Raw genomic sequence first — 22,198 nt, 5'->3', positions numbered from 1 at the left:
GACATGAAACAAGTCTAATGCCAGCCCAAATACACCCAATTTGTCAATTTAAACACCTAATTTGCAAAGCCAATTCCAAATGATATAGGTTCTAGAAACTATTGTATTGCTAGTAATCTAGTTCTAATCCAACAAAGCCATGAAAACCAACCATATAGTCAGAAAACACTTCCCAATTGCTCTAAACAATCCACCACAGAGCTAAATATGCAAACAAAAACAAAACAGCAAGAATTACTGAGAAATCAAACATGTATTACTTGATTATAAGGATGCAAATTACATTAACAGCAGAATTTTCATCACACCCAGATCTAAAACCCAAATCCTAAACAAACCCTAATCTGATTTAACCCCCAAATCCATAGAGGGTCCTTCCCTGCCTCTTCAAAGCATAGACGACATCCATGGCGGTGACGGTCTTCCTCCTCGCGTGCTCAGTGTAGGTGACGGCGTCACGGATGACGTTCTCGAGAAAGATCTTGAGGACACCTCTGGTCTCTTCGTAGATGAGACCGGAGATACGCTTGACGCCGCCTCTGCGAGCCAAACGGCGAATGGCGGGCTTGGTGATGCCCTGGATGTTATCCCTCAGAACCTTCCTGTGACGCTTGGCTCCTCCTTTGCCCAATCCCTTGCCTCCCTTACCACGGCCTGACATTTTCACCGGAAATTTTTTAGAACAGAGAGTTTGATTTTGATGGAAGATAAGAATTTGGAGTTATTTGATGGGGAAGAAAGTCTGGGTATTTATAGAAAGGCCACTTGGGGATTTGGGATTTTGAGGTCTTGGGGGGTTAATAATGGTCGTTGGATCTAGGTGCCCATCGACGGCTTATACAGTCGATCCGCGCCATGTATTTTAATTGGTTCTGAGAGTGTGGCACGGATTGTGCTTTGTAGCTCCTTGGGAATGCGAGTCATAAGAAGTCAACATGAGCTAGCAACCAAAATAAGCAGGATCCATCCGGCTTTATTTGATTGATGATTCTCATAAATTGTGAACAGCGAGTTCCTCGGTAGAAAAATAATAAATTGTATCAGTTCCTCAAAATGTGTCTTCTTTATAAAATGTTTTGATTGATCTTAGTACATGTTATCCAACTGTATAACTTGTCTTATTGTTCTCTGTTATGCAGCTCTGGACCCAAAAAAAGGAAGAAAAAAAAATAGGGAGAGAGATAAACAAAAACAATCAATTGGACGTGGAGTGAAGCTAAACTTAAATAAACCAAGAGTCCCTTGTTGATAAACAAGCTACATATCGCATGTTGTGTCTTTGCTACTGAATTGTGAGCAAGGTTTTAAATATCGGTATCTTCACATGTATCGGTACTTTGAAAAAGAGAGATATCGGAAATATCGGGGATACAGGGTAACAAAATGTCGTTTTTGAAAAAAGTCAATTTATTAGAAATTTAGAACTACATATAAATACATATGAATGTCAACTTCATCTACATCCAAAAAAGAGACTCTAGGCGGTTGAAAAGCCGCTCACTGGTCTACGAAAATGCAATAATCAGACCAAGACATAGGACCCATATAGTGCGAATTGTACTCTACACTCTCTTCTCATCATGTCATCCATATATGGTTCTTTGACTTCCTTTTGCAATGTCATTTGACCTCATTTGAATAATTGAACTTTTATGGCTTTATTTTCTTTTTATTATTCAACTACAGAGTTACAGACATAGTCACAGACTACACAGTAGTGACAGTACCAAATCTCTCCTCACACAGATTTGCATTTAGACTTTTAGAGAATTACTTCTCACCCAAAATTGCCTTGAGGGTATTTCTCCTCATCTAGATTTGCCTTGAGGGGATTTTCTACTCACCTAGATTCACCTTGAAGAGATTTCTCCTCACTCAGATTTGCCTTTAGGAGATCTCTCTTCACACAGATTTTCATTTAGAGAATTATTGAGTTTTTTTTTTTTTTTACCTCAAATTTTACAGATATTTCTTCACTTTATCGGAGATATATCACAAATATCTAATATATCGGGAATATTTGACGATGTCGGAGAAATTTCGCAGAAACGGTAAAAGATAAGATATTTACCCCCTAAATATATCGGGGGAGATATCGAAAATATCACAGATATTTAAAACCTTGATTGTGAGTGAATTGGATAGATGATAGTACAAAATTACAAATCAGCTCTGCACGACCAAACTCGCAAACATTATGAAATAAAATACTGAGGTAATCCCTGAAAAGCATATAAAGTTATAAACGCCTGGGTACTTCTGAGGCTAGCAGTAACAAGAAGCACCAAGATAAACATAAGCTTCTAAACTAGATTTTTCGCTCATTAAGATCAATGAAGACTCGGCCGGGGTAAGAGATGCTAAGCTGTAATTCTTGCACGACCCTTTGCTATTCTTCGAGCAATTACTCTCCGTCCACCCTTTGTTGCCTTGCTGTTCATGTGATAAATATGTCAGTCATTCATGCAAAATCTTGGCCGAGCTGAGACGTAAACATAAGAGAAGACAAATTGTGCCCAAGAGATAAAAAAATGTCTTTGTATAACCCACCAAATGACTGAATGAGACACCATTGAAACAAAAGCTGAATTTAACTGCAGATTAGACTACCAAAATGAAGAGTTTTAATAGGTTGATATGACTGTCAAAGAAGCATTACATTTCAATGATTTCACAAGTGTTCTAAACAAGGCTAACTTTAAGCATCTACTATCCAGAGAATTGAAATTACAGCTGTAAATATTTTCACTAACGTTAGCATCACAGAAAAACATTGTGAGGCAATGGTAGCACTTAAGCCAACCACATTCATCTTATTCCTTCATAACTAGCTATTAGCTAAACCTAAAGTTTGCTTGAAAAGACTGCATAACAAAAACCATATTCTAAAAGCTGTCTAAAATCCAACTTTGGATACATTATACAACATAAGAAAAAACCAACTCTAGAAGGAATATTAAGTTTTCTTATATATATCTCATGGAGTGTTTGTATCTGTGTGTGTGTGTGTGAGAGAGAGAGAGAGAGATACCGAGCAAAAAATCCATGGTTCCTCTTACGCCTGATGGTACTAGGCTGGAATGTCCGCTTCGGAAATAATATCATTGGCTCATTTGATGAAGATTCATCTCCTGAGGAATAAATTGTATACCGGGTAAGTGGAAACCAAAGAGAAACACAAACTGGGTCCAAATTACTTTTGTGCAATCCCTTATATCTGCTTGGCATGCAGCATACTTGGCTGGCATTGCCTACAGGACAACTAGCAGAGAGTTCAGCTCCCAGTTTACAGTGCCGATCATAACTCTAACAGGGGAAGAAATTAAACAAGTACACAATGCTGATAAAAATGCTATCTAACTCGATACACAAATCCATTTGAACTACACAACTTGACAAAGATATGCAAGTGATGTGAAACTTTTAACATACTTTAAGAATTATCTCATTCTCCAAAGCAACTTCACAAACAATGTATATCACAATTCACAAAAGGAACTAAACCTGGATATCAATGTGTCATGCAAGATACATTAAGCCTGAACAACAAATTCCATAAGATGATTAGAAAGTCAAGCTCATGAGACAAAGTATTTTGGTTCAACTTCCCCTCAAAACTTATCACATAGAACCAAATGCGGTAAGCTCAATTTAGAGGTATGAGAAGCTGCCGATGAAGGACATGCTTAGAAGTTGGAAGCTAAACCTTGTTCAACTCATTAGCGACATTACTATTGAAATGCTACCTTCTGCTTCAAAATCTATGAATTCAGTCAACCAAAATTTTTCAATCCCATTCAACAAAAAAGACTTGTGCGTTCCAAAATTTCTCAACCAAAAAAAAAACCCAAATCAAAGTAAACAGCACACTCGCTCTAAATAAACCTGTGTACTTTGTGCAGTCCTTATAACCCATAACTTAGCAAAATGACTGCTTTTGAATTCTTTCCCAGATTTTCAAATAAACTAAACAGGTCCATTAATTTCTTTACCAAATAAAAAAGAAAAAAAAGGCATAAATCGATAATGACAGAGAGAGAGAGAGAGAGAGAGAGAGAGAGAGAGAGAGAGAGAGAGAGAGAGAGAGAGGGAATACCTTCAGGTAAGATGAGCGGGAGATAAGGGAGGCCGCAAGGGTGCACGAAGCTCTCATTGAAGACCCTTGTAATCGATTCGGTGTCGTTTTGGGGGAAACGGAGGGAGGTGTCCAAGTTGGAGAGAGACGGGAATAGCTTGGGAGTGATTTCGAGGGCGTGGGATACAATCTGGTAATTCGCATTAGGGTTCGGGTGGAGAAATGGTTTTGATAGGAACCGGTTCATCAGAGAAGCTCCGGTTCGCATTAGAGTTTTTGACGCCATTTCTTTCAAGAAAACGGAGCTACTCTTCTGAGAGACACAAGAGAGAGAGAGTGCTGTAGGTGGACTTCAAAACTAAAAACCAATGCACCTTGCACGACGTCGTTTAAGGTGATTGGGGTTGTCAGAACCCCTTAGAGGCCCATATAGAACCCCAAAGGAAATCTATGGGCCTACTTGGGCTGCATTATCCCAACCGTGCAACTGAGTAGCAGTGCGGCACCATACACCTAAACTCCGAAAGGGAAAGGAGATCATTCATGGTTATATCATATAGTGCAGAAAACATTTTTTCTTTCAATAATCATAGTTCTGGAATTTGTTGTAATCTCAAGTAACAAAACCATAAAAACCATATAGTCAGAATTCAATCTCACCACAATTAAACAGAATTACAAACCCACAGAAAAAGATGCAAGACATAACAAAACGGTGAGTCATATTGGGAAATCAAAGTTCTATTACTTCTAAATAGATCCAAATTACATGAACAGCAAACTTAATATTCATTACACCCAGATCTAAATCCCAATTTTGGAACCAACCCTACACTAATACCCAACCATTTAACCCCCAAATCCATAAAGGGTCCTTCCTTGCCTCTTCAAAGCATAGACGACATCCATGGCGGTGACGGTCTTCCTCCGGGCGTGCTCGGTGTAGGTGACGGCGTCACGGATGACGTTCTCGAGGAAGATCTTGAGGACACCTCGGGTCTCTTCGTAGATGAGACCGGAGATACGCTTGACGCCGCCTCTGCGAGCCAAACGGCGAATGGCGGGCTTGGTGATGCCCTGGATGTTATCCCTGAGAACCTTCCTGTGACGCTTAGCTCCTCCTTTGCCCAACCCCTTGCCTCCCTTGCCGCGGCCTGACATTTTCACAGGAAAATTTGAAGGAGAGAAACTCTGATTTTGATGGAAGATGAGAGAATTGAGATGGTTTGATGTGGAGGAGAGGGAGGAAGGGTGGGTTTTTATATAGAAAGGAATTAGGGATCTGGAATATATGGAGGTCTTTGTCGGTTGATACTGATCGTTGGATATGTGTGCTTATCGACGGTTTATAGAGTCGATCCGCGCCATGTCTTTTTATTGGTTGAGAGGTATTGTTTTGCCCTGTTAGGTGTGGGCACGGATTGTGCTTTTTATCTCTCTTTTACGCTGTTTCGAAGGCGAGCCAAAAACAACCCAAAAAGGCCAAAAGGAAACGATTTTTTATAATTTTTGTTAAAATTTGAGTTGGGGAAAAGTGGGCGCGCACAACACGTGCGATCAGAATTACTGAAACACCCCTGTATTAGTGTATTTCCAATTTATAGAGCAACATTTAATTGATTAAATTGAAAACCTCAAAAGAGGAAAAAAATATATAAATTAATAATAATAAATTGAAAATCTTAAGTCTTAAGCAGCAGAACGAGCTTAGTCATTATAACAATTGGTACTTGAATTATTCATTATTGTGAAAGATATTTTTTTTTTACTTATAAATTTTTTTTACCCCAAATGATACATTAAATATTATGTCGTTGCTGAATATTGTATTTTTGTTAGCTTTCTCGTTAAAGTAGCTTATTAAATATGTTTTGGGTTTGAAGTGTCTATGATCAATATGCAACAAATGTTCTATATCTTAGGTTTATGATCAATATGTACATGATTAGTATATATCATATGCGTAGACTTTACTACTTTGAGTATGTGTGTTTGTCATGTCATGATATAATGTTTAGAGGTTGATAACTTTTGAATGTTAATGTCACACCCCGAATTTTGAATAAATAAATTCAAATCCGAAACGCGATAACTTAACAAGCACAAGAAAAACACATAGAAAATTTTTCAATTAAATTAAGTAACTAAACAAACTGAGCTCACAATGTCAATACCGACTCGTTCTTTAGAGTCACATATTACATTACAGATAGTTTACAAATTAAACTGAATGACAATTCAATAAGTAAACACACCCACCACAACTCACTACACAGCGGAAGACTTAAATCTAATAGTACCCTTCGACGTCCACGCTACCGAACGTACCCCTCAGCTTCGACGACGATTAATTGGTATTCTAACATGCACAATAAACCCTACACCATAGAATAGTGCACTGGGTTGAATAAAACAAACCCGGTAAGCTTTTTAAGCCCGTATGAGTAAACTCAATTAAAGTGACTCACGTCACGCATGCTTATAATTTCTCAACTCGTGAGATGAATTAAAGCGACAATATTTAACTCCACAAAACACAACTAAACATCAAGTTCATATCATATCATATCATATCATATCATATCATATCATATCATATCATATCATGCTCACGTAAGTTAACTCATATCAAAATCAACATGCTCTGACTCTCGACTCATGCATCCAATTTCACAATACTTCAACTAAACAATTAAACTCAATTATGTTTTAAACATTTTAAAACACAACGAACTACAAAATCAACCTTCATTTGTCTCAACAAAAATAGTTGTCACCTTAATGACGTTTCAAATCATTTTCCATCTCAACGACAAATCTACGAAAATCCCACTCACTTCCCCTCAACATAAAACATTTCTCAAAACGATGACCTCACGACTCATTTCACAACTCACTACAAATCTCAACCACAACCGCACTTACAATTGAATTAATTAAAATCAGTAATCCCTGCATAGAAACTTAGTTCAGGAGATCACATTAAAAACAAACAATAGAAATCATATAAATCCCTGCATAGAGTTTAGTTCAGGAATTTACAGTAAAACAAACAATTCAAAAGACAGTAATCTCTGCATATAACTTAGTTCAGGAGATTACATTAAAAACAAACAATACAAAAGGCAGTAATCCCTGCATATAACTTAGTTCAGGAGATTACATTAAAACAAACAATAGAATTCATAGAAATCCAAATCTCACGTAAACACTAAAGAAAGAACATCAACAACATTCCTCGAAAACTACGTACTCATGATGCAGTAACACAGTTACCACCATGATCGCACGCATACAACAGACTACGTACTCATGATGTTGTAACCCAGTTACCACCATGACCGCACGCATACAACAGACTACGTACTCTTGATGCCGTAACCCAGTTACCACCATGACCGCACGCATACAACAGACTAGAGCTCCAACTAAATCGTAACTTGTCACCCCCGTCGGAGTTCAGCCTTACGATATCTTGCACTTCGGTTACTATTAAACCGTCGAACTCTAGACGTCCCCGTCCTCAGAACAATCCTACTTCGGTTATCATTAAACCGTTGAACTTTGGCCCTCAGAACAAAACATTTAAAACAAATCCTACACGACTCACAGATTTCACACCATAACTTCAAATCACTCTTTTAACAATATAAATCATTAAAAGTCTACATATCACAATGCCACACCATCCAGATATTTATATTCCACGTAAATATATATATACGTAATCATTCACGCAGGAATGACCACTAATACCAACTATAGTTTTACAAATTATACTTCTCAAAAATCATTTTATATCAAAACCATGTTTTAACCTACCCATGAACCGTTGTCGATCAAGTTCATATATTTTAAAACAAATAATTTATTTTGATAAATATGATTTTGCATACTAACAATTAAATCTACTAAATTAAACATAACTAAATTCTCGACCGAAACACCATGAGATTTACTCACCTCCATATCCTGCTGCATCTTCACACAAAACCAAGATAAGCACTAAATCGTCCAAACTCCACTCACACAATTTCGTCAATCACCTAATCACATCAAGGTCACACTCAATACAACACAAAGCACACAATTCACAAAACACAATTATACGACCATCCGACAGTCGGATCCTCATCCGAGACCATCCAACGTCTTCGGAACACTTCTACGATCACTATATCAAAACTACAAGTTGATCGGACAGCTGAATCCTCACGGATAGAAAACCGATCGAACCGAAAACCCTAAAACTTGGAAAATTCATAACATGCTCATACTATTTCTAAAAATTATAAACTATATATCGAAATGCTCGTATCGACGAGTAGATCGAAATCAGGGTCCCTGGGGTGGCCGGAAGCCGCCGGAAAACACCACCACAGTGGCGGCACCGCCGCCCACCCAAAGTCAAAATTTGACAAAACTTCCAATACAAAAGATCTTCATCTCAACTCCAATTACAACATTCATAACTAGCACCAAGTCAGAATCAAAGCCATTTGGCTAGAATTTACCTCGCAAGTTTTGAAAACCGATGAACCCTAGATTCCCAATCTTCCAAATTCGAGCTCCACATGTTGAATCGTTGCAAGCCACCCTGGGTATAGAATCTACGTCTTCTGGGCTAGAAAAGCCCCCAAGAACCGGAGGAGTAAGAACCCACAAGGGCGATTTCAACGTCAGCAGCTCCACTTCTCGGCCTTGTACTGCCGTGTACGGTGCTTCCCACGACGAATCACCACCACAGACGTGTAGAGGGGACTGAGGCGAGCAGGATTCCCTTTGGAATCACGCCGATTGGTGGCCGGACGGTGAAGAAATCGGCCGGCGAAGGGAGAGGGCGAAACTGGGCTCGGGAGAGAGGAGAGAGAAAACTTTTCCAAAATGGAAAGTTGGAATTTCTGAAATAATTTCTGGAAAAATCTCATATATATCAAAATGGAAACTTTTTCCGAAAGCCATAACTTCTTCATACGAGCTCCGATTCTCGCGTTCCATATGTCCACAAACTCGTATCGACGCGCTCTACAACTTTTGTGAAGGAAGTTCTCACATAATCTAAATGTATAAAAAGTCAAACTTCGTAACCCCCTAAAACGTGCACTTTGAATAATTATTCGTCCGAAAATAATTCCACTCCACCCTCGAACCACGAAATCGTACAAACGAACACTTTATTAATCCCAGGAAACATTTAGGAATTAATAACAAATTTCTGAGGTCTTACAGTTAAAGTATGAAAGCACACTAGGTGTGCATGTAGTGGTTGTGAATTACAATCACTTAGAGATAAGTTTGGTTGGTTTGGATGATTTCTTCATTTTCAAATGTTATGCCCTTAGGGTAATGTACTAGATACCTAACCGGATTGAAATGTATGACTTAAGTAGTTAAGTACTACACCCGCTAGGGGTTGCTTGATATCACAAAATGTGCAAGTCTCTTATCATACCTGAGAGGAATGCAAGGAGAGAAATTAGTTAATTAATTTAGCATCATTTATATTGAAATGCATCAATCAATCAATACTTGCAAGGGATGTTAATGGTAGCCAATCCCAATCCTAACTTTCATTTACTAAGTCACTAGTTTAGTTTAAAGTAATTTGGTTTACATTTGACTATTTAGTTGTTTTGAGTTCAAAACTATCTTTAAAAAATAAAATCAAATCACTACTCCATCTTTCACATACTTACCATGAGTCTAGGTTTCCTTGTGAATTTAGGTTTCCACTATTTTTTGGGCTATATCAACCCCTTAGCCCCCCATTGGAGATGGCCTTAGGTTCACACCCTAGCTAGTGAAAGGAATCCAATCCTCGTAGGCTTGACAACCTTTCTTAAATCTCTATACTATTACTTGAACCCCTTATACTTGAAGGTGACTATTTGACTGATAGTGTCACAGTGGACCGGCTTGAGTTGAGGAGGAGGTGGCGAAGGTGGTGGTTGGGTTGAGATTGTGTGTCCAAAAATTGAAGAACCAAATTATATGAGAGTGTGGGTTGAGATTTGAAGATGAGGACGGTAGGTGATGGTTGGGAGAGGTTGGGGGTTTTGGGGACAAGTGGTGAACAAAAAATAAAAAAGAGAGAAAAATAATAATAATTAAAAAATATAGAGAGAGAAAAACTATATTAAAAAAAAAAAAAAAGAGTGAGGGAAGGTATAATAGATATTTTGGCGCCGAAAGGATGCCACATCAGCAACTTAACGGAGCTTTTGAATGGAGAGTAACGAAATGGACCTATTGGTTCATAATAATTTGAGAGATGAAAGAGTAAACATATCAAATTAAAAGGCGAGGACTGAAGTGTTTTTTTTCAATAAAAGTTTAGGGAGTAGATTGGGTTTAGTCTAGTAGTTAATATTGATGGAGTAGTTCTAAGTATCTAAGGTAGCAAATTGGCCATTGAAAAATTTGATCTATACTATTCTAGTTATGTGTTTTAGTAATCATTTTTCAAACTAGTTTTTTTTTTTTTTTTTTTTTTTTTTTCAGTACAAAAGGTATTATGCAATTTAGCAAGCAGTACAATAATGATATGCCCTTAGGGGTCGTCAGAAAAAATAATTACTTAGCATACACTTATCTACTATACCCCTCCCACAAGTATACTACAAAAGGATACCCCTAGTACACCAATAATTTAAAATACTTAAGCCTAAAAACAGGAAAATTTAGTACTCAGGAGACGAGATAGTTTTAACAACAGATTCACAAATTTTCTTATCGATCTTCCCCACTCATTCAAAAATAGAAGCAAATGATTTGTCCTCAATTGTGGTAATCTCAACCCCAACTGAAAGAGGAACCTCCTTTCCAACTAGTTTGGCTGAGAAATTTTTTTATGCTACGGTCAAACCATGTGGCAATATGACATGGTTTGACCTCCCACTAGAAAACTGACACATGTTCAGTTTCCATAAATTCATATCTCACATATAACGTCGTCAAATTCCCAGAAATATTTAAAAGAAAAAACAAGTTCTATCTAATTTCTAGAGCTTCTTCTTCTCCATCGACCTCTGTTTTTTTCATTGCTTTCTGATTCTTCTCCATCACTCGACCTCTTTTCCTCTTCAAATCAATGAACCAAAGCAAAGTGAAATTCAAGCTCACACCATCTCCATCATTTCTCTTTATTTCTCAAGAAAAATAATAGAATTACTTTGAATTTTGGTATTATCATTTCACAATTTTCAATTTTCTGGGCAGACAAGATCACGTTGGAGATGAGTTCAGCCAAAATCATCCACCAAAACTCTAGACATGGCTTGATAGAAATCTTGATATGATTATCAAATTAATTATGCTTTATTGAGATAGAAATTTGGATCTAGGTTTTGGAAAAGAGAAATAAAAAATCCCAGGCCAATATGAGAGTAGTCAAACTAATCTAAAAAGATCTACCCAAGTTTTCAATGATTGAACAAGGTCTTGTGAAGATATTGGTATCTGAGAAAAAAGTTTTTGCTTTAGGTGATGAGATTCATGAGAAGATGTGTTTGGTGGATTCATGAGAGGAAACTAACGAAGAAGATGTCGCTAAATTATTTTTATTTTTATTTTTATTTCAAGATGATTAACGGAGAATAACGGTGCATGTTAAATAGGTCAAGTGAAGTTAAATTGAAATTGAACATGTGTCAGTTTTCTATTGGGAAGTCAAACCACGTCACAACAATGATATGGTTTGACGTGAGCATAGAAAAATTTCTCAGTTTGGCTAAAGCTGAATAATTAAACAAACGAATTTAATTTAATTTCTATACCACTTATACATTTAGGAGTGCAAAATTAGACAATACGGTTAAGGAATACAACTTTATCTTTTCTAAAAAGTTTAATAATTTTTCCTTTCAAAAAATTTTAATCATTTTACATTCTACCTAAAAAAGTTACGCAATAATATTATTAAATAATAAAAATCTGTCTTTTCCTAAAAGTTTAATAATTTTATATTCTATCTAAAACATATACCAAATGTGTGACATGTTTGGTGAAGAATTTAAATATACAATTATTAGATGGTTTTAACTAATTATTAGTGTGGCGAGCTGGCTCCACCAGTGTGTTTGGAGTCGGGGCCGAGTTGGCTCCACCAGTGTGTCAGTATAGACTTCGGGTGTGAAGTCTAAAGTGGACAGAGTACTTCTACCTATGAAGCTCTTGATCTAATCTTCACTGTAATCTTCGTTTATTAATGAAGTTTCTTTGGATCAAAAAAAAAAAAAAACTAATTATTAGTGTGGCGATACCCTCGACCGTCCCTGGTAACACTTAACCTTTCGTTGAACTAAATTATCTATGAGATTGTTTATTTATGTGTTCTATCATTTACTTTTTCTCTAATCTTTTAGTTATCTCCAGTATCTCACTAATACATGTACGGTATATATCTATTATAATTTTTTTTTTTCATTAGAACTACAGCGATATGATTTTAAAAGGAAGAGCGGATATAATTTATGTGATATATGTGCACACAAAACTCACTGAAGACGGAGGAGCGTTCAAAAGCACAAGGAGAATGAAGGTTGTAGTTGTTTGACCACATGTCTTTTTTCAACCCAAACGAGTAAAATTTATGCAATGTGATACACATGCAAAAGATCTATAAAAAAAAAAAAAAAAAAAATCTGGTTTAAATAGTAACATTCCTTTAAATTTCACAAAGTACTATAAGTTAGCTTTGAAGAAGATTCTAACTTATCAACTTACGGGATTAGAACGCGCCCCTAAAAAATACTAGGTTTTCGTGTGCTCCTCTCTGCTCGTCCGGCGGCTCACCGCGCCGAGGTAGGCTTATGGCCTCGTTGGAGGATGGTAAGTGCAGCCGGACCAGTTGTCTGTTGCTGAGTTGATGGTGTATTGTAGAAGTGGGGACGGGCAACTTGGGTGGCGGTGATGGGATCGATTTGTGCTTCTGTTTCGACCACGATCTCTGAGGGTTGCGATTTGGGATGTTCAACCCATATCTGGTACGATTTGGTTGCTAGGGTGGTGTGATGGCGAGCGAGACCTTGACTCGATGGTGATTTGCCGACGTAGGTGGCATGATAGAGGTGGCGACGGCTGCGACGTCATTATGCAGGGGGCGGCGGAACCTTCTGGCATAGGCGTATTACAAGGAAGATGGATGGCTGTTGGATTTCGGGGTGGGCATATCGATCTCGATTGGTCCATCCCGGATCTTTGGTGAACGCAGGTGAGGCGCAGCGATGGGGTGATACTGGCCGGCGGTGATCGGTGTCAATGAAGCACTGGAAATCTGGGCAGTGGATTGGGCATTGTTCTGCTGCTTGTTGGGCTGGATTGTGTTGTTGAGCCCTTGTTGGTGGGCTGCTGTTACTAGTGATTTAGGGCTTGGTTTTATTTTAATGTTTTTGTTTTGTTGGTAATAAGACACTACAGGATGTGGCAGAGACAATATTCTCTTCGGCCTTCTAGTAGGGCGTTCCTATCTGGTTTTGGGTCAGCGAAAAAGTCTGGTTGTGCCATAGACGAGCATTACTGAGCTTCTAGTGGGTCGATCTTGTCTGGTTTTGGGTCGAAGGCGATGGTGATTTGGAGCAGTTGTGAATTGATGGTGTTGACAATAGGGTGGTGACGGTGTTGGGTTTACTTTAGTCTCAAGTCTGAATGTCCGACAATCCTTTTGGTCGGGTTTAGGTCACAATGAGTGTAGGCTTGGTCGATCAAAAGCTAGTCAGATGGACTCTAGGTGGCGAGTTAGTTTGACACAAGTGAGTTGTCTAGTTTTAGGGTTCGTATTGGCTGGACGAAAGGTGAGATGTCAAGGATTCACTGCTCCTGCACTTGTTGTCATTGCCATATAGTTGTAGTGCAAGTTTGGAGTCGGGGTTTTTGGCCCCTTGAGTCAATCATTATAGAGTTCCAGCTGTGTGAAGTTTAGTGGCTATTTTTGTGTATGAGATGTTGCCTAAAACTCGTTGTAAGCAGTTCATTATTAATGAAGTTCTTCTTGATAAAAAAAAAAAAAAAGAATATGGTTTTATCATATCTCCTCAACACCACCTGAAATGTTGGAAGAGAAAAATGTACCAACGGTGTCTGGACGCTTTGAGGATTGTCAAAATGACACCTGAACTTTAAAACTTATCAATGTGATACCTAGACTTATATTTTCTTGTCAACGTAGTACTTATTCAACTTTCCGTCACAGCACCGTTAAATTTACCAAGTGTTAGGTACAAAATGAAGGTACAAAGACTGATTTTCCCTATAACTGACATTTTATTATTATTTTTTTGGTAAAAACATTTTAATTTTTTTTAATAAAAATGATCTATTTACCTTTAATTTTTATAATTATTTTTTTTTACCCCTCCACCTCTCGTCTTCTTCCTCTCCCCTCAATCAACCACTCTCTCTAAAAAAATGACTTCGCTCGCCGATTCGTCCCCCAACAACCCCTCAGTACTCCTCAATTTCAGGCACACGGCGCCGAAGCAGTTGACCTCGACGAAAGGATAGGCGGCGCACTCCATCGCCGATTTCAGATCTTCAACAAGCGAGGCTTCGAGAAGATTCTGTCCTTCATTTTGGAGGACGAAATTGAAATTGAAATTGAGATTGAGATTGAGATTTGGATTTGGATTGGGTTCTCTGTAAACTTCTACGGTACTCAAAGCGGGACTTGAGATCAAGGAAGGAAGAGGACGGAGAGATCGTCTATATCATTACTTGCTGGTGTTTTTGTTGTAGTTAATATCTTGATATTAATGGATTTTGAGTTTGAGTTCAAGTTTTGGTGGAGGTGTGGGTGTGGGTGGTGACGGAAAATGAATTTCAGGGTTTCTGCAAGGTCTTCTTGGTTCTTCTTCTTCATTGCCCATTTCACAACATGTCTGCATTGATGTTGTTGAGGCGATTTCAAAAGAGGAATGGAATTTTGTGTTAATTCAATCTTATACATCTGTGATTGTTTTGCAATCCAAGTCTTTGTTCTTTCTTTGTTGGACTTGGAGGTGTTGAAGAGGCCATCGACCTCGCGGCCGAAGTTGATAAGGTAGTGGGTCTCCTCCTGGATCCAATGCTCGGTCCGCTTCTTCGGGGCGCGGACCTCGTGGTCCTCGCCGCAGCTGCTTGTGTTGCCACCTGGCGCGGCGGTGGTGGCGGTGGCAGCTAACTCCGTGGTGATGTCACGATCAGGGGAGGAAGAGGCGTGGGCAGTAGACCTGTTCGTGCATTTTTTCTTTCTCTTAATTATAAAATTCATTTTTAAGAATTAATTATGAAATTCATTTAAATTAATTATTTTATTCATAAAAAAGTAATTTGAGGGCATATCAATCATATACTTCTCTTTTTCGGCCTTACACGTGACACACGTGTCAACTTGATGGTATTGTGACGGAAAGTTGACATAGGTACTACGTTGACAAGAAAATATAAGTCCAGGTATCATATTGATAAGTTATAAAGTTCAAGTATCATTTTGAAAGTCTTTAAAGTGTCTAGACACTGTTCGTGCATTTTTCCCATGTTGGAATGGTTAAACTATCAGAACTTTTAGACCATCCCCATGTTTGGACAAAATCAGTTTCCTGAAAAATTTTAAAATGCATAACTGAAGATCATATCCAATGGGCCTTTATGGGCTGCATTATCAAGCAGGCGTAACTACACACGAGCATGAAAGAGCCCAACCCAAAGGTTTCAAGTGGCTACAAATAGCAAATGAGCCACTGAGCATTCAAATGGTAGAGTAGACATCAAAGTTTGATGAAATTATGAAATTCGCCACTGAGCATTCAAATGGTAGCTTGAAAGTTGAAACAATGTCATCCCACACATTCTTGGCCCATATTTCTTAAAAAAAAAAAAAAAAAAAAAAAAAAAAACTTGGGCCAATAAAATTTCAAAACAATATGAAATTGTCAATATCTCAATGCTTTCGCCAAATCATTTTTTATTCTCATTTCCTTCAAAACCAAACATAATATTTTGAGAGTTAATTTCTATTGAGATCTCTTAATCTACTTTCTAGACCTCCCTCAATTTTTTATTATTCAATGACATATGTATCCTTATACAAAAAGACTGTTAAAGACAGTAAACTAATAACGAAAATATTTTTTTTCTTTGCAAAGATTTATAATAATGGAAACACATTTATAGTACTTTAATTATTCATTTCCATTTTAGTTCTCATTTCATATTTCTCATTTTCCTTGTTGCCTGTGTTGAGGCTTGGGCTAGGGTTCTTTTTTTGGGCCCAACCTGGGCTGGTTTGGCTATATGTTTTACTTTTAATTCTAATTATGTTAGTTGGTTAGTATTGTTGCGTCTTTGGCGCGTAATAAGTCCCTGCATCTATTTTGCAGGGCTAGTCGAGCTAAATGCCTGTGTGTGCACTCTAAGTGCCTTGTCTGACCTAGCGAGGCAACAGTTCATTGTTAAATGGTCGCTGCCTGCTAGTGGCAGGATGAAACTGAGTGACGTCAGATTTATTCTCCGGCGGCAGCATAGTGGGAAAGCTGTACTAAAGCTGGCAATTATGCTACGTTGTAATCGAGTTATCTTTCCGGTATGCCACCGCTCTGTCAAAGCAAATGGAGTAGCCAGTAGAGCACTCTTTGCTAATTGGTGCTTGTTAGAATACATGTTTTTTTGTTGAGAGTCCTGATATTATTTCGGGATCTTCTCTGGATGCTTATTGTAATCAAGGGTTTAGGCTCTATATCCACCCCTTGTATTCGACAGTTTCATTATTCAAGGCTTGAGGGCAGCCGCACCAGCCCTCCTTTAAAAAAAAAAAAAAAAAGCTTTCAAAAAAGAAAAAATCAAGAGAAAATGCATTCAAAATTACTTGGCAAATTATATAAAAATAAAATTATGATACAAAGGTCTTTCTCTTGAGGATCATGAAACGGGGGATAGAGAGCCCTCATGTAAACTAACCAAATAAGTTTGTGTATGTTTTTCAATAATTATCTCTCTTTTTTTTTTTTGAACAATGTCAAGTTTATTTTGTGGTAAATAAATAATTATAGGAGCACTAACTCATCTTTAATGCTCCCAAAAATTTTCTTTTATGAGTAAGGTTAAGTTAGGTATATGAAAGAGGTTTATTTAGCAAATTTTACTTTTTAAAAAGTAAAGAGATGAGAGGTCAAATGAGCAAATATGGAAGTCCCAATAGAAAAACTCTAATATTATAGACCATTTGATACGATTAAAAAAAGGGCCCTAATAGCAAATACATTTATTGACACTCAGTAGCCCTCAGTAGCAAATACATATACTGACCCACAATAACAAATATAATTTTCTTATAAACCATCAGCAACAAAACTGATATATCTACTGTATTCAATAAAGAAATAGATATTGCTATTGACCTTCAGTAGAAAATTCATTGAGATTAGTTCTGCATGGACTTTTAGAGTCCGCTTATTATAGGGGTATTTCTGACAATTGCTATCTAACAAAAAGAAAAATGTTCTGCATGGACTTTAAGAGTCCGCTTAGGCCTTATGGCCACTCTGCAAAGGAATCGAGATTTTAGGCTGGTAAGAGCATCTTTAGCAATGCTAGCCATTTTTGAGTCAATGAAGATTAAATAGTTTAAATTTATTTATAAATTACATAAAATAACTCAAAATGAATGTTTTAAATTATAGAGAGCCTCATCTCGCTCTGTATATTTAGGAGTGAGATAGCTAAAAGTTATAATGGAGAGCCTCTTAGAAGTCTGGTGCAGCCGCTAAAATAGATAAAAAGCTAAACATGCTCTCAAAAATAGCTAAGGAACCAAAGTAGAGAGTCTGCTAAAGATGCTCTAAAAGGTTAGATGGAAGTGTAGTCAATGGTAATTTGCTAAATAATTAACCATGAGGTATAGAAAATAGAGAAAAATAAATAAACATTAAGAAAAAAGGGTCAAGATCCTGGGACACACAATTTTACACAATTTTTTACACTCTTTCTAAGCCCTTAAGATCAAAAGTATTCAATGGCTCGGATTAATTTTGTGAATGATGTCAACATATTAAAAGATGATTGGACAAATGACGTGGCATCAAATTGATTAAAAAAGAATTAGATTAAACTTTTCTTTTTATAAGAAGCCATAAAATGGGATTCAAATTTGCTCACCACCAATACTTTGGTGGTGATACCACTCAATATAAAACTGACATGTGTTATAAAACATAATTATAGTTAATCATGATGTTTTATTAAAAAAATAAATTTTAAATATTAAATTAATTTTACATGACGTGACAAGTTTTAATTGGGTGGTGATATCACCACAAAATAAAAATGGTGAGCAAATTTAAATCCCATAAAATGAAAAAAAAAAATGCAGTTAGATGAACAGAAGAACACTATTAGAAAAAAAAGTAAGGAACTATGAAGACCCCAGCATAGCTCCGTCGTCTTCTCCAAGGTCCAAGTATTGAAATCAAGACAACTTAATTCCCTAAGAGATTACGGTATTCTATTGTAGGATCTGTGCTCTGTTTGGTGGGAATTTTGACACTCATATTTCATGATTGTGATCATGACGGAGCAGGAGGATCAACCAGAGAGCATTTCCATAATTCTTAGGTAATTAACTTCTCAATGAGTTTGGGATCTTCCCTTCCAAAAGATTTGAACACAACTCTAGGTTGATGATGGATATTAGGTTTCCAATGGAGCTTGAAATTTCATTGTGAAAGGCATTGGTAGAAAGAATTAAGGACTCAAGATGCATGGTTCAAACTATACAACCACTTAGGTATCAGAAGATTAAGAAATTTCATGGAGAGATCAATTTCCCTAAGAGATGTGATATTGTGTGGACTCCTAGAAATAGGACCTTGGAACCTGTAACGCTTTAGATGAAGATAAATCAGATTTCTAAGACTGAAAACCCACCTTGGCATCAAAGAATAAAACTTGTTGTAAGAAAGATCAAGGATGGCAAGTGAAGTAAAATTGAAGATAGGTAAACAGGAATGCTATGAAGTCGACAACTGACCATGCGTAATTCTACCGAAGAGGGGAACATGTTTATCAGTAGCAACCAATGATCAGATGCCTTTCTAAAAGAAACATATAAGCAATAGAATTCCATATTCTCTTGGGTAATTAAGTTGTCTTCATTTCAATTACTGGACCTTGGAGAAGACGATGAAGATAGAGCTAGGGTTCTTCATTTTTCCTCTGCTTCTTTTTCTAATCGTGTTCTTCTAATCATCTCATTGCAATTTTTTTTTTTAAATTTTATGTCTTGTTATAAAAAGAAAAGTTTAATCTAATCTTTTTGTTTCAATTAATTTGATGCCACGTCATTTGTCCAATCATTTTTTGGTATGTTGACATCATTTACAAAATTAATCCGAGCCATTGAATGCTTTTAATCTCAAGGGCTTAGAAACAGTGTAAAAAATTGTGTAAAATTGTATGTCCCAGGGCCAAGAAAAAAAAGGTCATCCATGAGAATATTTATTTATGTATTATATCACATACTTTTGGTCTAATTTGTTAGTTATCTCAAATATCTCACTAATAAATGTACGATGTACATCTATTATCGAATTTTTTTGGAGGACTACACCTATATGGTTTAAAAGGAAGAGTTGATATAATTTATGTGATATCTGTGCACACAAAACTCACTCAAGATGAAGTGTGCAAAAGCACAAGGGAAATGAAGGTGCATGTCTTTTTTCAACCCAAAAAGTAAAACTCGATATGTAGTGCTCAAATAGTCACTAGAATTGTTACCATGAGGTTCAACATTTTTCATGAGCCACACGCAAAAAATCTCAAAAGAAACAAAATAAATTGATTTTGACACGTTTAAACAAAATTATCTTCCTAAAAATTTCAAAATGCATGACCGAAAGACATAAAAAAAAAAAGTGTTTTGGCCAAAAACACCAAAAATCTGTGGGCAAAGCCACGAATTTTAGTCAAAAATGTTCGAAGACACATCCAAACCCGCTCCTCGGTCAAATTTATGTATTTATTTATTTTTGAAAGATCGGTCAAAAATTTAGTCGTACTGCGACAAATGACACACCGGAACCCTCCTACTACCGATTGCCATCCCTCGGATAGAACCCCAAAAAAAGGTCATTTCCAATGGGCCTTTATGGGCTGTATCATCAAGCGGGCCTACCTACACACGAGCATGAAAGAGCCCAACCCAAAGGTTTCAAGTGGCTACAAATAGCAAATGAGCCACACAACCCTCCCACAAACGCAAACACAGAACATAGTCTGAGAGAGAGAGAGAGAGAGGAGCAAGAGAAAGCAGAAATGAGGAAGTTCGATCCATGGCCGATTTTCTTCAAGCGAGAATGGAACCGGAACTGGCCTTTCATCGCTGGGTTCGCCATAACCGGAGCCCTCATCACCAAGTTCTCTCTCGGCCTCACTGGTAATCTCTCTCTCTCTCTTCGATCTCTTCTTTTTCGAATCTCCAAACCAAAACCCTAATTTTTTTTTTTTTTGCTTGATTTGTTTACAGAGGAAGATGCCAAGAACTCACCCTTCGTTCAGAGGCACAAGAGGTACCTTTTCATTCTTATCTCGGAACTCAAATGTACACTCGTTGTTATTCGATTGCAATATAATGATTCGCTGGTATAGGCAATACGGTAATGCACCTTATTTGAATTGGGCTCTATGACTAAATGATTAATTGTTTGAGAGGGTGTAGAGTCTAGATCCTGCTTCGTACAATTTTTGTTTGTTGTTGCCATATGAGACTAGGCATTTGAGAATTCCACTTAATTTTAGCACTTGGTAGGGTCTCTACGGATTGTTACAAGTTTAACAATTGGGGTTGCTGCCAGAATGACTAATTTTAATGCCCGGAAGTGAATTCTGCCTTCTGAAAACTTTTAGTTCTATTCAAGACAGACCCAATGGTTACGTCTAAGTCTGGATGTAGTGGGGTTTGCTGCTACAGGATGGAGTTGAGATTTTGAATCACAACCTGCCCCTAAACTGGTTGTCTTTAATCTTAGATCTCAACCGGTCATTTACATCATCTCTTTTAAGTTCTTGATGCATGTATTGTTCTTTGGTCTTCTGTTAAACCAATACTTTCTCCATTTCCACTATGAAAACCAATTCTACTACCACATACATCTGCCCTCTCGGTTCTCTATCAGAGGGCCATTTGGTGGTTACAAAAGTTCGTACTGTTCCGAGTGTTAATCCTGAGATGTCTTTCTTCGTTTTCACAGTATATAGATGGTATTGGGTAAAGAGGTTTTGGAAATTATACTGTGATGGTGTATATAGGAACATTTACTTTCCCTACTTGCAGTTAAGAAGGTATGAGTTTTAAAAATATTAATGTCATTACCTACATGAAAATATATGTTTCCCACTTGCATGTAAGGATATATGTTAAGAGGACACTTTTTTATAACGTCACTGCCAATGCTCAAATATTTTGCAATTATGTAATGTCAGTGATTCAATGTTTCAACTTCTCATAGCCTACTTCAACTTTTACATGCGAGTGATGCAATATAGATATATCCAAGTTCTTAGGATGCTAAGTTTTGATTAGTGCTATTTTCCTTTGCTTTTTATAATTTGGCCATATATTTTGAATAAAGTTTGTGTATTCACCAATAACAAGTTATAGCATTACTAGAGTCTCCCTGAGTCAGTAAGTGCAATTCGTTCCTTAATTCTTTCTTTGTTTTGTAGGTGATTTCTGGATGCCGTTGCGACTACCTTTCTTCTCATGTTGTCAAGGGGAAGATAATAACAAAGAGTGATGTTCAGGATTCTCTGTTTTTGAATTTTATGTCTTGTTTATGATGGCTTGAATAACATGAGAAGGAATACTTCTTTCCATTGGTTTTGAACTTTGTGTATTTGAGCAGACCAATCTTTCAAAGTGAAACTACAAAAATTGTGCTGTGTTCATGTTATTATAGCTGATCTCAATATGCGTTCTTTCATGATTTCCTGCTGAAGCCAGTTTCATGCATCTTCATTCTTCTGATATAAATAATTGCTAAATCAGTTTAGGAGATCTGAAGAATTTTGTAGTGAGTGGAAAGGCACAGGTTTTACAGTCTCGAGTGGATGAAATTTTGAGTTATATCCATGCTCTGCCATTTAATTGAATGG

General features: G+C 37.1%; 4 protein-coding genes across 4 annotated transcripts; 1 reads left to right on the top strand and 3 right to left on the bottom strand.

Moving 5' to 3' along the window:
• Positions 1-234: 234 nt before the first annotated feature.
• LOC133733401 (histone H4) lies at positions 235-736 on the bottom strand. The gene has a single exon (XM_062161031.1). It carries the CDS (start codon positions 659-661, stop codon positions 350-352), a length of 312 nt encoding a protein of 103 aa, XP_062017015.1. The 5' UTR covers positions 662-736; the 3' UTR covers positions 235-349.
• Positions 737-2,095: 1,359 nt separating this feature from the next.
• Positions 2,096-4,439, bottom strand: LOC133733399 (uncharacterized). The gene is made up of 3 exons (XM_062161029.1): positions 4,097-4,439; positions 3,032-3,131; positions 2,096-2,433 (listed from the first exon to the last, which is right to left on the bottom strand). Exons 1-3 carry the CDS (start codon positions 4,359-4,361, stop codon positions 2,361-2,363), a joined length of 438 nt encoding a protein of 145 aa, XP_062017013.1. The 5' UTR covers positions 4,362-4,439; the 3' UTR covers positions 2,096-2,360.
• Positions 4,440-4,795: 356 nt separating this feature from the next.
• On the bottom strand, positions 4,796-5,313 carry LOC133733402 (histone H4). Its single transcript, XM_062161032.1, has one exon. It carries the CDS (start codon positions 5,234-5,236, stop codon positions 4,925-4,927), a length of 312 nt encoding a protein of 103 aa, XP_062017016.1. The 5' UTR covers positions 5,237-5,313; the 3' UTR covers positions 4,796-4,924.
• Positions 5,314-20,306: 14,993 nt separating this feature from the next.
• Positions 20,307-21,984, top strand: LOC133731860 (ATP synthase small subunit 6, mitochondrial). Its single transcript, XM_062159290.1, has 3 exons — positions 20,307-20,480; positions 20,571-20,613; positions 21,770-21,984. Exons 1-3 carry the CDS (start codon positions 20,360-20,362, stop codon positions 21,771-21,773), a joined length of 168 nt encoding a protein of 55 aa, XP_062015274.1. The 5' UTR covers positions 20,307-20,359; the 3' UTR covers positions 21,774-21,984.
• Positions 21,985-22,198: the final 214 nt, after the last annotated feature.

The sequence above is a fragment of the Rosa rugosa genome, chromosome 2 (assembly GCF_958449725.1).
Source record: "Rosa rugosa chromosome 2, drRosRugo1.1, whole genome shotgun sequence".
In the NCBI taxonomy this organism is placed as follows: domain Eukaryota; kingdom Viridiplantae; phylum Streptophyta; class Magnoliopsida; order Rosales; family Rosaceae; genus Rosa; species Rosa rugosa.
The sequence above is the reverse complement of the archived record's forward strand: the minus strand, read 5'-3'. Positions and strand labels throughout refer to the sequence as shown.